This window comes from Mobula birostris, chromosome 1 (assembly GCF_030028105.1).
Source record: "Mobula birostris isolate sMobBir1 chromosome 1, sMobBir1.hap1, whole genome shotgun sequence".
Classification (NCBI taxonomy): domain Eukaryota; kingdom Metazoa; phylum Chordata; class Chondrichthyes; order Myliobatiformes; family Myliobatidae; genus Mobula; species Mobula birostris.
In genome coordinates, this window is record NC_092370.1 from 233,381,253 (window position 1) to 233,395,949 (window position 14,697).

General features: G+C 41.6%; 1 protein-coding gene across 3 annotated transcripts in view; it reads right to left on the minus strand.

Annotated features, from left to right (window-relative positions):
* The window catches only part of LOC140205740 (poly(A) polymerase type 3-like), a 65,836-nt gene that overhangs the window by 7,811 nt on the left and 43,328 nt on the right, over positions 1-14,697 (minus strand). For 2 of the 3 annotated variants that reach the window (XM_072273316.1, XM_072273306.1), the window contains exons 13-19: positions 10,673-10,726; positions 9,928-10,047; positions 9,620-9,729; positions 8,693-8,814; positions 7,467-7,588; positions 6,492-6,604; positions 180-385 (exon numbers count right to left, since the gene is read on the minus strand). In XM_072273316.1, coding sequence (XP_072129417.1) covers positions 180-385; positions 6,492-6,604; positions 7,467-7,588; positions 8,693-8,814; positions 9,620-9,729; positions 9,928-10,047; positions 10,673-10,726 — 847 coding nt within the window. Of the gene's footprint in view, positions 1-179; positions 386-6,491; positions 6,605-7,466; positions 7,589-8,692; positions 8,815-9,619; positions 9,730-9,927; positions 10,048-10,672; positions 10,727-10,760; positions 12,102-14,249; positions 14,331-14,697 lie in introns of those variants that run through there. The other variant, XM_072273325.1, reaches the window with a different exon arrangement.

Genomic DNA, 14,697 nt, shown 5'->3' on the forward strand with positions numbered 1-14,697 from the left:
AAAAATCTTTATCACCCATTCCTCTCCCCCCAAAAATTCAGATATTGTCTTTCCCCCTGTGAAGGAAATTATAATACAAACTTTCTGATTACTGAGCAAAAGCACTAAGGAAATAATTGAAAAGTACTTTAGACTCTTAAACTGTGGTTGAAAATGAACACAACTACAAATGCAGAAACCTCAGTCTTTGCAGAATCATTTGCAGCAGGTGACGTTGGTCTCTTCCCTGCAGAGGTGGTGGGAATGAATGTCTTTGTCGTTGAACTTGCAGGCTGACTGCTGACATACGTGGATGAAATCAGGCTAACTGCTGATTTTGGCTGCTCAGCAGAAGCCGATACAGGAGAGGCATGAGGAATGTGGTCACTGGATGATGCAGCCGCGTCTAGAAGCCAGAAACAAAGTTATTTATCTATTCATTTAAAAATGATGACATTATTTATGCAGAAGCTGTATTCCAGAACTAAATTATTTTATTGTCAGCGCAACACACCAAATGCTGGAAGGTAATAGGTGAAGCCAGGTGAGCGGGGGAGGGAGGAATGAAGTAAGCTGACAGGTGATAGTACCATGGGAGAAAGGGAAGGATAAGGGGTATCATGGGGAGATGATAGGCAGGTGAGGAGAAAAGGAGAGGTAAAAGAGGAGCCAGAGCGGGGAATTGAAGATGGAAGTTGGTGGAGGGAAAAAAAAATCACCAGAAGTCAGTTAAATCAATGTTCATGCCATCAGGTTGGAGGTTATCTAGATGGAATACAAGGTGTTGTTTCTCTAACATGAGAATGGCCTCAGCGTGGCAGTTGAGGAGGCCGTGGACCGATATTTTGGAATAGGAATGGGGAATGGAATTAAAATGGTTGGCCACCAGGAAATCCAGCTTCTTGGTATGGAGCTTGACAAAGCAGTCCCCCCAGTCTACATCAGGTATCATCAATGTACAGGAAGCCACATCGGGAGCACTGGATATAATTGGCAACCCCAAAAGATTCACAGGTAAAGTGTTGCCTCACCTGGAAGGACTGTTTGGGACTGTAAGTGGAGGTGAGGGAAGAGATGAATGGGCAGACGCAGCTCTTCTTTCACTTGCAAGCGTAAGTGCCAGATGGGAGAATAGTGGTGAGGGACAAATGGGCAATAGTCACAAAGGTAGCAATCCTTGCAGAAAGCGGAGTGTAGGGTGGTGGTGGAGGGGGAAGGTAAAGATGTGTTGGCTGGTAGGATTCCAATGAAGATGGCTGACGTTGCGCAGAACCATGTGCTGGCTCATGGGGTGGGAGGTGAGGACAAGCGGAACTCTCTCCCTGTTAAGGTGGCGGGAAGATGGGGTGAGGGTGGATATTCAGAAAATGGGAAAGATGTGGGTGAGGGCAGCATCAACATTGGAGGCAAGAAAACATCACGCTTTATTGTCATATACAGCAGGATGCAAATACGCTCATTTGCACGAAGCTCACAGTATATATAGTAATAATAAATACAACAGGCATAAAAGATAAAAATGAGTAAAGATTGCAGTGCTAAAAGAAACACTGAAGTGGCAATGACCAAGTGAAACAGAATAAGGGTCAGAGATTGTGGCACCACCAGGGAAAGGGTGTGAAAGAGCCTGATAGCTGCTGCAAAGAGCTGTTGTTAACCCTGCACATCCAAGTTGGAGTAAAGCAGAAACTGTCATAACACCATAATGATAGTGTGAATTGGACAGCAACCTTAGCCAACTGCAAAGATGCAGTTAAACAAGGAAAATTAAAAATCATTGAGAACAATGCCATGTATTTTCTGTGCTATATGAAACATTTACTTTACTTTATTGTCGCCAAACAATTGAAACTAGAGCGTACAATCATCACAGCGATATTTGATTTTGCGCTTCGCACTCCCTGGAGTACAAATCAATAGTAAACAGTAAAAATTTAAATTATAATTCATAAATAGAAAATAGAAAAGGTAAAGTAAGGTAGTGCAAAAAACCGAGAGTCAGGTCCGGATATTTGGAGGGTACGGCCCAGATCCGGGTCAGGATCCGTTCAGCAGTCTTATCACAGTTGGAAAGAAGCTGTTCCCAAATCTGGCCGTACAAGTCTTCAAGCTCCTGAGCCTTCTCCCGGAAGGAAGAGGGACGAAAAGTGTGTTGGCTGGGTGGGTCGTGTCTTTGATTATCCGGGCAGCACTGCTCCGACAGTGTGCGGTGTAAAGTGAGTTCAAGGACGGAAGATTGGTTTGTGTGATGTGCTGCGCCATGTTCACGATCTTCTGCAGCTTCTTCCGGTCTTGGACAGGACAACTTCCATACCAGGTTCTGATGCACCCCAGAAGAAAGCTTTCTATGGTGCATGTATAAAAATTAGTGAGGGTTTTAGTCATAGTCATACTTTATTGATCCCGAGGGAAATTGGTTTTCGTTACAGTTGCACCATAAATGATTAAATAGTAATAAAACCATAAATAGTTAAATAGTAATATGTAAATTATGCCAGGAAATAAGTCCAGGACCAGCCTATTGGCTCAGGGTGTCTGACCCTCCAAGGGACGAGTTGTAAAGTTTGATGGCCACAGGCAGGAATGACTTCCTATGACGCTCTGTGTTTAGGAGACAGGCCAAATTTCTTTAGTTTTCTCAGGAAGTAAAAGCGCTGGTGGGCCTTCTTGGCAGTGGACTCTGCTTGGTTGGACCAAGTTAGGTCATTTGTGATACTGACCCCGAGAAACTTAAAGCTTTTGACCTGTTCCACTTGCGCACCATCGATGTAAATGGGGTCGTGCGGTCTGCTACTCCTTCTGAAGTCAACAACCAATTCCTTCGTCTTGCCGATGTTGAAGGATAGCTTATTGTCTTCGTACCATGCCACCAGGTTCTTAATTTCCTCTCTGTACTCAAACTCATCATTACTTGAGATACGCCTACAATTGTGGTGTCATCAGCAAACTTAAAAATATATTGAGTTCAGTGGAAACTTGGCTACACAATCATGGGTGTACAGAGAGTACAGCAGGGGGCTGAGTACACAGCCTTGTGGAGCACCGGTGCTCAGAGTGATTGTAGAGGAGAGCTTGTCCCCTATTTTTACAGCCTGGGTCCTGTCTGTGAGGAAGTTGAAGATCCAGCTGCAGATCTGAGTGCTAAGGCCCAGGTTCCGGAGCTTAGGAATCAATTTATTTGGAATGATGGTATTAAAGGCAGAGCTGTAGTTAATGAAAAGGAGCCTTACGTATGCGTCTTTATTCTTCAGGTGTTCTAAGGAGGAATGTAGGGCCAGAGAGATGGCATCTGCCGTTGACCTGTTGCTCCGGTAGGCGAATTGCAAAGCATCGAGGTTGACTGGTAGGCTGTGGTTGATGTGTGCCATAACCAATCGCTCGAAGCACTTCATAGCAATTGATGTCAGAGCCACAGGTTGATAGTCATTCAGGCATGCCACCTTGCTCTTCTTCGGCACCGGGATTATCGTTGACTTCTTAAAACACAAGGGGATCTTAGACTGAAGCAAGGAGCAGTTGAAGATGACAGCAAACACTCCAGCTAGCTAGCTTGCACAGGCCCGGAGAACCCGTCCCGGGACGCCACCCTGGGCCCGTCACCTTCCTTGGATTTATCTTCAGGAAGGCCCACCTAACATCCTCCTCGGTGACGATGAATTTCGGTGCCACCAGGACCAGTTCATCCCGAGGGAGCGGGATGCTCCTCTTCTTTTCGAATCTTGTGTACAATACGTTAAGTTCGTCAGGAAGAGAAGCGCCACAGTTATTGATATTCCCAGCCTTTTCTTTGTGCCCAGTGATCTCATTTAGACCCTGCCAGAGTCTACCGGCATCCCTCTGGTTAGCCTGGGCTTCCAACTTGGCTCCCTTAATGGCTTTCCGGAGTTCACGCCTGGATTCCGTGTAGTGACTGATATCCCCGGACCTAAAAGTCACAGCTCTAGCCTTCAAGAGGAACTTGACCTCATAATTCATCCAAGGTTTCCGGTTAGGGAATACCCAGATCGTCTTGCGAGACACACAGTCCTCTGTGCATTTCCAGATAAAGTCCATGACAGCTGAGGCATACTCGTCGAGGTTAGCTGCCGAGTCCTTGAATACTACAGTCCACTGATTCAAAGCAGTCACGGAGGACCTCATCCGTTTTCTCTGTCCAACGTGACACCACTTTTGACACCGTGACCTCCCGTTTCAGCTTCTGTTTGTAAGCCGGGAGGAGTACGGCCTGATGGTCCGATTTTCCAAAGTGAGGTCGTGGGACGGAACAGTAGGCATCCTTGACTGCTGTGCAGCAGTGGTCAAGTATATTCGGGCCTCTAGTGGGGCAGGAGACATGTTGGTATAACTTTGGCAGCGCCTTTCTGAGATTGGCCTGGTTAAAGTCCCTGGCTGTAATGAGCATGCCTCCGGATAGCTGGTCTCAAGTTCACTGATGTTGGCATACAGTATGTTCAGAGCACACTCCATGTCCGCCTGGGGGGGAATGTAGACCACTGTCAGTATGACTGAAGTGAATTCCCATGGCAGATAGTAGGGACGACACTTCACCGACAGGTGTTCCAGGTCCGGGCTGCAGGAGCTTGTCAGTGCCACTGTGTCTGAGCATCACGCAGTGTTGATCAGTAGGCAGACACCACCTCCCCTCATCTTGCCCGAAGACGCCGTGCGATCCATCCGATGGATCGAAAATCTCTCTGGTCGGATGGCACAGTCGGGGGTAGCAGGGGAGAGCCAGGTCTCAGTGAAACAGAATACACAGCAGTTCTGCATCTCCCTTTAAGCTCATCCACCTTGTTCTCTATGCTTTGCACATTAGCTAGTAGGATGGTGAGCACAGGGACCCTAAAGCCCCTCAAGCTTCAATCTGACCAGCAGCCCAGCTCTTTTCCCATGCTTCCTTAGTAAATAGTGCATCTTTCCAGGTTTCCATCGATGCAGTGTGTTGTTGGCAGCTCTTTGAGGTTGGTGGATGCGTCCCGCGGGAATTGATCGGCAGGTCACGTCGTCCGGCGCTCCGGGTCGGGCCAAGTGACGGGGGAGGCTCCGCTGCCACTTCCAGCTGCCAGGGGCCCGGGCTGTCGATTGGGTCAGGCCCCGAAGCTGACACTTAATCCCGGAGGGCGGGCTCCTGGCTGAAACAAGTCCGTGAGTTGAGTCACGGTTGCGGAGACCTCCGCTCCAGCCGGGCCTCGGGTTCAATTTCCAAGGTCGGCGGTGGAGGTCTCGCTTCCGGCAGTTGTGGATGGCCACCAACGGTGGTTGCTCCGGGGAAGCATCTGGGGCACCTTGAGGTCTCCGACGTCACTTCTGTGTGGTTGTCTGTTCCGGAGAGGTGCTGCTCCGAATGGGCCGCATCTCCAAGCGCTCCTGCACGGTAGCAGACTGCGGGTCTCCAGGAATGTGGTGGGCCTTGGACCAGGCCTCACTGGTCGGGTCCAGGTGCAGTCCGGAATTGAAGAAGCAAATCTGGCACGTCGGTAATCTCCAGCTGGGTCAGTAGCTTCGCCAGGGTGTCGTTGATCTTGCCAGATGTAGCAGATTGGAGGTTTAGAAGGGTTTCTCCGGTATAGGATAGTGTAGAGGGCAGTTTGCTTGGGAGAGCACGCGCAGAGTCACCAGATACTGGCGCCATCTTGAAACTTTTATGTAACGTGCTGTAAGGGTTCACTGCTATGTAATGGTTTTTTTGTAACGTTCATTGCTGAAGTAATGGCTTCTCTGTAGCAGCAATATTTGGGTTATGGGGGAGATAACCCGACTGTTGATGCATGTTAGCCAGTCAGGATTTTGTTGCCGTCTTGAGATTCTGGAAGCAGTTGTTTTCGCGGGCTTTTGCACAAAGGCAAAGGAGAGATGAAGAGAGAAGACACGAATGGAGAAATATGATAGATCGCCGGTTGGGGTGGACTCCAAGTGGGGGATCTGAAGGAGAAGATCGATGGGGGAAGACAGACTACTGAAACAGCATGAGCTTTCAGTAGTTTGATAACATTGGTGCCCTTTTCCTTTTATATTTTGTTTCTCTACTAACCATATAGTCAAAGTAAGAGTTATAAAGCTTAATCATTTAATCACATATTGTGTACTGTTTGTTATTTCGTGGTACTGATTTGTAACAGGGTACGGACACATCGCGCAGCATCCACCCAAATGAGATTTCTTAAGTTTGGCCAGGCTGGGGGGGGGGGTTATCACCCCCTAGATTAAGCCGCTAGAAGAAGCAAGTGTTACATTTGGTTCCCTCATGGTCTTCCAATATGACATTTCCTTTCTCCAAGACTGCTCATAAGCTAAAATGTTATTTCAGACAAAAGTCAAATTCTCCAGTGCAAGTGTAATTCCCCAACATAATCAAAGTAAACAGATTGATTGAATAACATTAGTTTCCAGACCGGAGATAAAGACTTGGCATTTTGTATTTAGGTTCATGGTTTGAAGTTATCCCAAATCCCCAAATAAATTCCTTCACTCAAATTGTTCCCATTAAATAAATTGAATGAGCTGCTGCTTACCCTCTGAGTTGGAAATGGAATTTCCTTTGGAAAAAATGGCTTCCAATTCCACTTGGGATACAAAATTCGGAACACTGATCACATTCACTGTTGATGCAGCAGTAACAGGACTGCTAAAGGTGAGAAGAGAGAAAAATTGAAGAACATTTAGTGTGGCTAAGAAGATAGGGAAAAACTCAGAAATTATCTTTGCAATTTTTCCTCCAATCCTCATCAGTTTTACTTTAAATTTTCAATACAAGCCAACCCTGGGTAAAAAAAAGGGCTCCAATTTCTTCAGACGGCCACAAGTCAACTTTGTCCTTAAGCCGAAAAGTACAGAAAAATCACTTCATATGTAACCATACCTCCAAAGTATTGTAATGAATGTCATTAAAACCCACAAAATTGATAGGAAAGTGGAGAGGGGAAAACTAGTCTTGCTGTTGTTCATAGGAAAGAACACACATATGCATGACAGATTTTTGAATACAATATTACGGGTGCTTGTTTATATGCAAAGATGTTCTTAAGTCAAGCATTTGAAACATGGGGACGTTCTAAATATCAATGTCCACAACACCAACAAGCAACTTTTAAGGCAGGGGTTCCCAACCTGGAGTCCATGGAACCCTCATTTAATTGTAGTAGTCCATGGCATAAAAAAGGTTGGGAACCCCTGCTTTAAGGACTAAAAATGGAAGTTTGCAACTTGTGCCTCAAACTTAAAATCACCCAGTGTTCTTTGAAAATTTCTGTTTCAAATGAATGATTTGAAATATTCTTCTATTAGTAAGAAGAATCCTCTCCTACCAGATCATGTCACCTTAGCCAACATGTCAGCAACTCTGCACAACTGTGCCCCTTCAATCCCAGTTAATTTGCATCAGTTTTGTAAATGGAGTTTGTATTAAATTTCCAAAATGATATTCTGGATGTATTTACAAAGAGAACATTACTAATTGTTTTGGGAAGAAAAAGTAACATCAGTGTTACCTCTGTGGACTGTTGGCATTCTGTAACGGACTAGAAGGCACTAGCAGGCTATGATCACTGTCCAGTGAGGCCTCCATGCTATTTTCATCTTCACAGTTGGCTTTGTTCCCCTCCAGTGAATGCTTAGGGTGAAAAATAAATTTAAAAATTAATTGTTCAATAGAGGATCTGAATTTGTTGATACATTCTCCATCAGCAGTTTGTATAGCAATAAATCAGAGCGGGATCCACTAACCATTTGACAAGGGTCATGGTAATTTTCCTCTCAGGATGTGGTCAAGAGTCTCCTCATTAGTATTTCCTCTGAGGACACAGGATAGTTACAAGTTTAGCCCCAAACATGACCAGAATTATTCTGAACACTAGGGACTCTCTAGATGCTGAAAATTCAGAGTAGCACACATAGAATGCTGGAGGGACTCAGTAGTCAGGCAGCATCTGTGGAGAGGAATAAGTAGCCGACATTTTGGGCTGAGACCCTTTATCAGAACTCATTCTGAAACACTCTTTCACTTCTCAACAAAAACTGCTGCATTGAAAAAGTATAAATTTCTGTTTCCCTAGAAATTTATTCAAATGACTATCAAAATACTTGCTGTCATCAGGTAGTCCCTTTGGGACAGAGGCTCATGCCACAATCTTTCACTTTGACCAGAGTTCTATAATGGGGGAGAAGAAATCAAACCCACACGTTCCACAGGGAGGACGTACACACTTTTTATAGATGGAGTAGGAAACGAACTCTGATACCCTGGGCTGTAATTGTGTCACGCTAACTGCTATAATTCTGCTCCTGTATCTTATGATCATTAATGGGACAACTGTCTACTAAACATCAGTTATAACAGAATATCCAAAGGTAGCAATTACCTTTGGGCATTACTAACCTGTAAGTATAACTTTTACAATCATTTTTATGAAGTAAAAGTTCTTCATATTTATAGTCTTGCAATGCAAACACTTCAGTTATGAGACAATAATAACTTTACCCAAAGATTTACATTGATCAGTTATATATTGCAAGTATGTGTACAAGCTTCTTGTAATATACCCAGCCAAAAGTTTTCTATTTTATTTACAAGTGTTCACTTGAAAACAAGATACCAGGAAGATATTATTCATGTTGCAGATCTGAATGTAATGCTAGATCACAAGACCAAGAGACGTAGGAGCAGAATTAGGTCATTCGGCCCAATGAGTCTGCTCTGCCAGTCCAATAATATTACCTTTTTCTTTTTTTGCTGAACATAACTAGGTAGGAGGAGATGGAGCTGTTTCCTTTTCACATGCATTGCTGCTATCCTCATATCCGTTTCAAACATTTTGCTGTTCATTGCTTGTCTGTAAACTGTAAAGGCAGGGAAGTTATTGCCACTCGTTTACATATCAATCAACTCTCCTTTCCTTCATCAAAGGCTTCCAATTTTTCTTTATACAAGCTTCCTGAACATGGAAGAAGTACCAAACCTTCAAACAGCAATAGCAAAGGTGTGGAAGTACATTACTGCAAAATGTTTCAGGTTCAAATGAGTTGAGATTGAAACCACAGTTACTCGCATGAAAATGAATCTTAAAGTAGTATGTGGTGACATATATATACTTTGATAATAAATCTACTTAGAACTTAGAAGGAAACATTCAAAAATCAAAAGGATCAGTGTCAAACCCAAAGGTTTGAGGATTCAGAAAGAGACACATCTGGTCCTGGTGAACAATAAATGCAACAAATCAACCATGGGCAAGCATGACCGTGAATATGACATTCAAAACCGGCTTTGCAGCATAACTATAAACCTTACCGTGAGACTTAAAAAACATGACAGTTTTTGGCAAGTGGGACAATAAACTTCTATTTTGACTGAAGCACAGCCAGATCAAAACACAGCCCAATGGAACAATGGCCCCTATTAAATGTAGACACCCTTGTCTCCAAAGTCAGTTTAATGCAGTAAGTTTTCGACAGGGCCATTATTTCATGCTAAAATGCATAGAATCTGCAGTTAAAGTACTGCAGGCAAACAAATAAAATTGTACTGAAGCATCAATGAAGCAAAGCAATTCTCGTACCTCTTCTCCAAAAACAATATTAAAAATACTGAATTCACTTTGTATCAGTAGTCAGAGTACTCTCCCAAAAAAGCAAACGTTCTTACCAGTATCTGTGAATGACTGAATGTCATATGTCAGGTCAACACTCAGGTTCTCACTGTTTTCCACTTTCTTAAAGACTATCCCAATGACCCACATGGTACTGAATTCATCTCTGAGGGAGAAAAAGGGTACACTGCAGTGGGATACATGAGCGTTTGTAAATAAAAGAGCAAAGATAATGAATTTTCCCCCTCAAACTTTTAGCACTGCTCGAGGCTCATTTTGCTTTTTTCTCTGGTTCATTGACCACTTGAAACAAAACCAAATTACAATCCTAAAAGTAAAATTGCAAACAGATGAAGTTACTCACTTCTCAGGGTTGTCCTTTGGAGCTGGGAATGATTGTGGATTAACATGAGCCAGAGTAATAAATTCATTCTTTTCTAAGCTGCTAATTAGAATTCGGATTTTAGACTCCACCAATCCCACCCTAAAATCAAGAAAAAGTTAATAAATGAAGATTTCCAGAAAACTATATAAGGTAGTACACTTCGGCAAGGTTTGAAAGAAGTAAAACCAGGCTGCTTACAAAGAGGGGACATCCATGGACTGAGACCTATACAGGAACTAAATATGAGAGGAATCAAATAAAAAGCTTGCATTTATGCTGCATAATACCATGCCTCAGAAGCTAAATATGTCTAAATAGAACCATGGGGCAGCACGGTAGAATCGGTTAGTTTAACACATTACAGTGCCAGCAACCCTGGTTCAATTCCCACCATCGTCTATAAGGTGTTTGTACACTCTCCCTATGACAAAGTGGGTTTCTTCTGGGTGCTCAGATTTCCTCCCAAATACCAAAGACATATGGGTTAGTAGCTTAATTGGTCACATGGTTGTAACTGAACAACGCAGGTGGGCTCATTGGGCTGGAAGAGCCTGTTATTGTGTGGTTTCTATAAAGAAATATGATATTGGCAATTTTAATACCACTGTTGTACCTAAACTCTGAAAGAAATGTAATGGAACAAAAAAATTGGCTAATGGTCCTCCACTCCCATCATAGAACGATAATACCCGACATCACTATACCCACAGTCTCCATGACTTACCATTCTAAGTGCTGTTTTTCCGTTGGGGCGCTCGCCAGTAGAACAATATAATGCCTTTGAAATGGAGAGGACAAAATTATTTTATGTATTTAATTTTTTTTTAATTAAGTATTTCAGCCATGGTGTGAAATACTCACCAATCTTCAATTTACTTTATGCATTTTATAGTTTATTTCAGCTCCATTTTGAATACCTTTGGTGGATTTATAGTAATACATGGTTGAAACATGTTTAATTCTGGGTTACACGTGGACTGCAGTTCCTTTGGGAACATCATGATTTTGTAATCTCTTGCATCTGAATTCCACTTACTATAGATAACTGTCAAGATACTAAAAGAACTAGTTTTGGTAAAAGGGACTTTACAGAAAGGGGGCTCAGAGCTCAGTGAAACCAGAGATTTCTTCAACAAGGACATCAAACAACCATGTTGATGGTGCTTCATCCTGATCCACTTGGCGGGATTGGCGCACCATTTACATCTCACATCACAGGAGGTCAAGTCTGTAGAAGAACTTTACATCTCATCACAATTTCTCATCATCCCCTCAAGGCACTAGCGTGGGGTCCCTCTAAACAATTTTGTCTGTTAATATATTTGTAAAATGAAAAGAAAATTAAAATAAGCTGCCTAAATCGTCTTTAACACAACTAGTTGCACAGGGTCATGCAACTTTTCTCTTATACCCATTAGTCAACAATTGTTTGTATAGAAAGTGTCCATCACCAGCAACAAAAATGAAATGTAGCAATGACAAACTGAATGAGTCACATCCAACAGTTAAAGACTAGTCATTTATTTTTAAAAGATAAGCCATATACAATGCATCATTACTGATCATCAAGCTAAGAAATTTAGGAAACATTATGAATCAAAATTAATGACCCTTCCACCTGTGAGTTCTTATCCTTCCAACAATATGTACACTGTTTAGCCTGTCACGTCTGGGTTTGATCATTTTTAGCTCGTTTATGGCAGGGATGGGAAAACATCTGAGGTTGACGCACCAGAAGCCGAAACCTTCAAGAAATTAGACCAACACAACTTTGTCCAAAAAAATTGCTAACTGGCTGCAAGCGTAACAGAAAGAACATCTTAGCAGCAAGCACCAGTTCAGCAGAACACATAGCGATCACCACCTAGTGCAAAGTTGTACAATCTTTCTTTCAGCAAAGTTCAGTTTTCCGCCATTAACTTATCTGACAACATCAAGTTTTGTGTCCAGTTATGAAAGGTGCTTTGACTTCAAAGGAATTGGAGAGAATGCATCCTTGTTTTCCACCCAAAGAATGGGCACCCAGTTGGAGCCACTTATGAGAGGCTGGGTATTTCTTTTGATTATTTTGATTGGTCAACCTCAACAAGACGGCAGTTGCCCCTTTCAGAAATTGTTGTTGCTGTTCTCGTAGTGCTGGTCTGTTATTTTCACTGTTATATATTAGATAACCAAACTGAGCAAAGCAATACAAAATAAACACCGATGCTCACACATTGACACTACAAGCAAACAGAAATTTTTAACTATATAGTCATAAGCTACTTTATTATAACTATTGACATCATAAATAGAATACTTGGTTCTGGCTATTAGCAGCAGTAAGTTTCAAATTTGAGACATGACACATGGACAACATTTTGGACCTTATAAAGCAAATAGTATTGTGGAGGATCCACTTAAGGAAAATACCCATACTCGCTCCAACGTGCAGATTATTTTCTCTGTCACGTTAAATGAACACAAAATAGGATCAATTTCACCAGTATTATTCTGTATTATGAATACTGCTACCAAAGTGAAAAAGAAATCCAACTAACTGAATTAAAATGGCTGAAATCAGTCCCAGCCTTCAACTTCAAAGCAGTAGTAGAGGTAAGACAGTTAAATCGTTTTTGCTGTTTCACTGGCATATAATCAAAGCTAACAAAATATCATTGGACACAACTGCCAAAAAATCAAAGTATGAAATAAACAAAACAGAGGATGAACATCTGTGAATAACTACTCTCACGTTATTGCTGCTGACTTTTTCCCCCCACATTGTTCCTAAAAAAATGTCATCTCCTCACACAAGTGTTGTTAATGATTAGTTTTCTATAAAAATGATGAAAAACATTTGGGTTTTTAAATGGTTAGATCCAGACACAGGTTGATTTGGAATTTCACTGTATTTCCAGTAGAAAAGATAGAGGGAAAATAAGTATACAAACCAATCTGGGAGTTAAATTAGAGAATTGTAGGATATAATACCAAGTAACCATATTTCAAAACACATTTCAGAGAACATTTCACTAATTGAGATACAAAACAAATAACCATAAAAAACTGTAATGACAGTTGTTCATAAAATTCAAAAGAAGCCATAACTAAAAATCAGGGAAACAAATATAAAAGTGATTCAATTCTGCCTTGTTTGGTTTTGCCATGGTAAATTCACTGCTCTAAAATACAAGCAGGATGGGTCCAAAGTCACTGCTCTTTAGAGAAGTGATATTATTGAAAAAGCTTCTGAGGGTAGATGCTGAATAACAACTTCATGTATCGCTGGGGCCATTTAAGGCTGAAATTTACTGAGAGTTGTGAATCATCCTCAGAATTGCAATGACCTCGTATAAACAAGGTTGACATCCAATAGATAGGGGACACTGAAAGGATCACAGTTGAGTCGCCATGATCTTACCAAATAGTGAGAAAGAGTTAATGGGGCCACCTGCCCTGGGTTCTTTCCTAAATTTTGACTGAAACCTACAGCAATTACATAAAATAGTGAAAAATAATGGAAGATTGATTAACTATCTTCATCTTACTTTCTTTATAGATGTTCCCCAGAGTGAATATACCCATTTTCCAATATTTCATTTTATTGTCCACTATAGAGAAAGAGATATAAAGATAACCATACCCTCTTAAATACTCCACAAGAACACATAGAAAGAAATCCAATTCTGAAAAGAGGCCTCAGTGACTGTGACAACAAACACAAAATGTGGAAACAGTGAACATCAGAAACAGGCTTGAGAAAATCTGCAGATGCTGGAAATCCAAAGCAACGGATACAAATGCTGGAGGAACTTAGCTGGCCAGGCAACATTTATGAAAAAGAGTAAACAGTTGACGTTTCAGTCAGAGACCATTCATCATGTGATCATGGCTGGTATGATTTTTTTTACCATTTCGCTTTATGTCCACTGATGTTGATTGATTTTGGCAGTTCACTGAATTTAGTACACTATTCATGTCAAATCTAACATTTAGAACAGTTACAAAGCTATTCTCAACACATTCAAGGTTTACTTGATTTTTTCTACATAACTTTGTCCACTTATCACAATCTGCATGCAAACTAGGGTCAATCATTTGTCTTGCCACACATGTTAAATTGAGGGCTATGGGTAACCTTAGGTAATTTCTAAGCAAGTACATGTTCGGCACGGCATTGTGGGCAGAAGGGCCTGTATCGTGCTGTAGGTTTTCTATGTTTCTACATTATACCGCATGGGCAAATGATACTGGTAGTCAACAGATAACCCATGCTAATGTCTTAACTCTGCCCATGATATTTTAATCTACTCACTTACCTCTCCTTGTAGGCTCTTAACTGATGTGATTCCATTTTAATCACCAGAATTTTCACATAGCCATCCCCACCACCAGATTCCCTTATTAAAAAGAAGGGAATCTTTAATCTCCATATATATAGTATATTGATCAAATTAAACTATTGAAGGCAGTTTTTGAGGATAAGTTCTTGGAATTAATTTGTTACAGTTGACTACTGTTTGTGTAAAAAGGCAGTTAATTAAGGAAAAATATAAAACTGATAGAGGCAAAGCCCAGTGTTACAACTGTTTGAGGTAGATATTTACCCTTACAGAATTCACAAATCACTACCCAAAGGTTTTAGATACAGAGTAAAATATTGTATGTAATGTGTGTGGAAAAAATAAAAATCACAATTTTTTTCAACTTGCATTTGTTGACATGGGCAGATGACATGGCTTCGTGATAAATGAAATCATGATATGA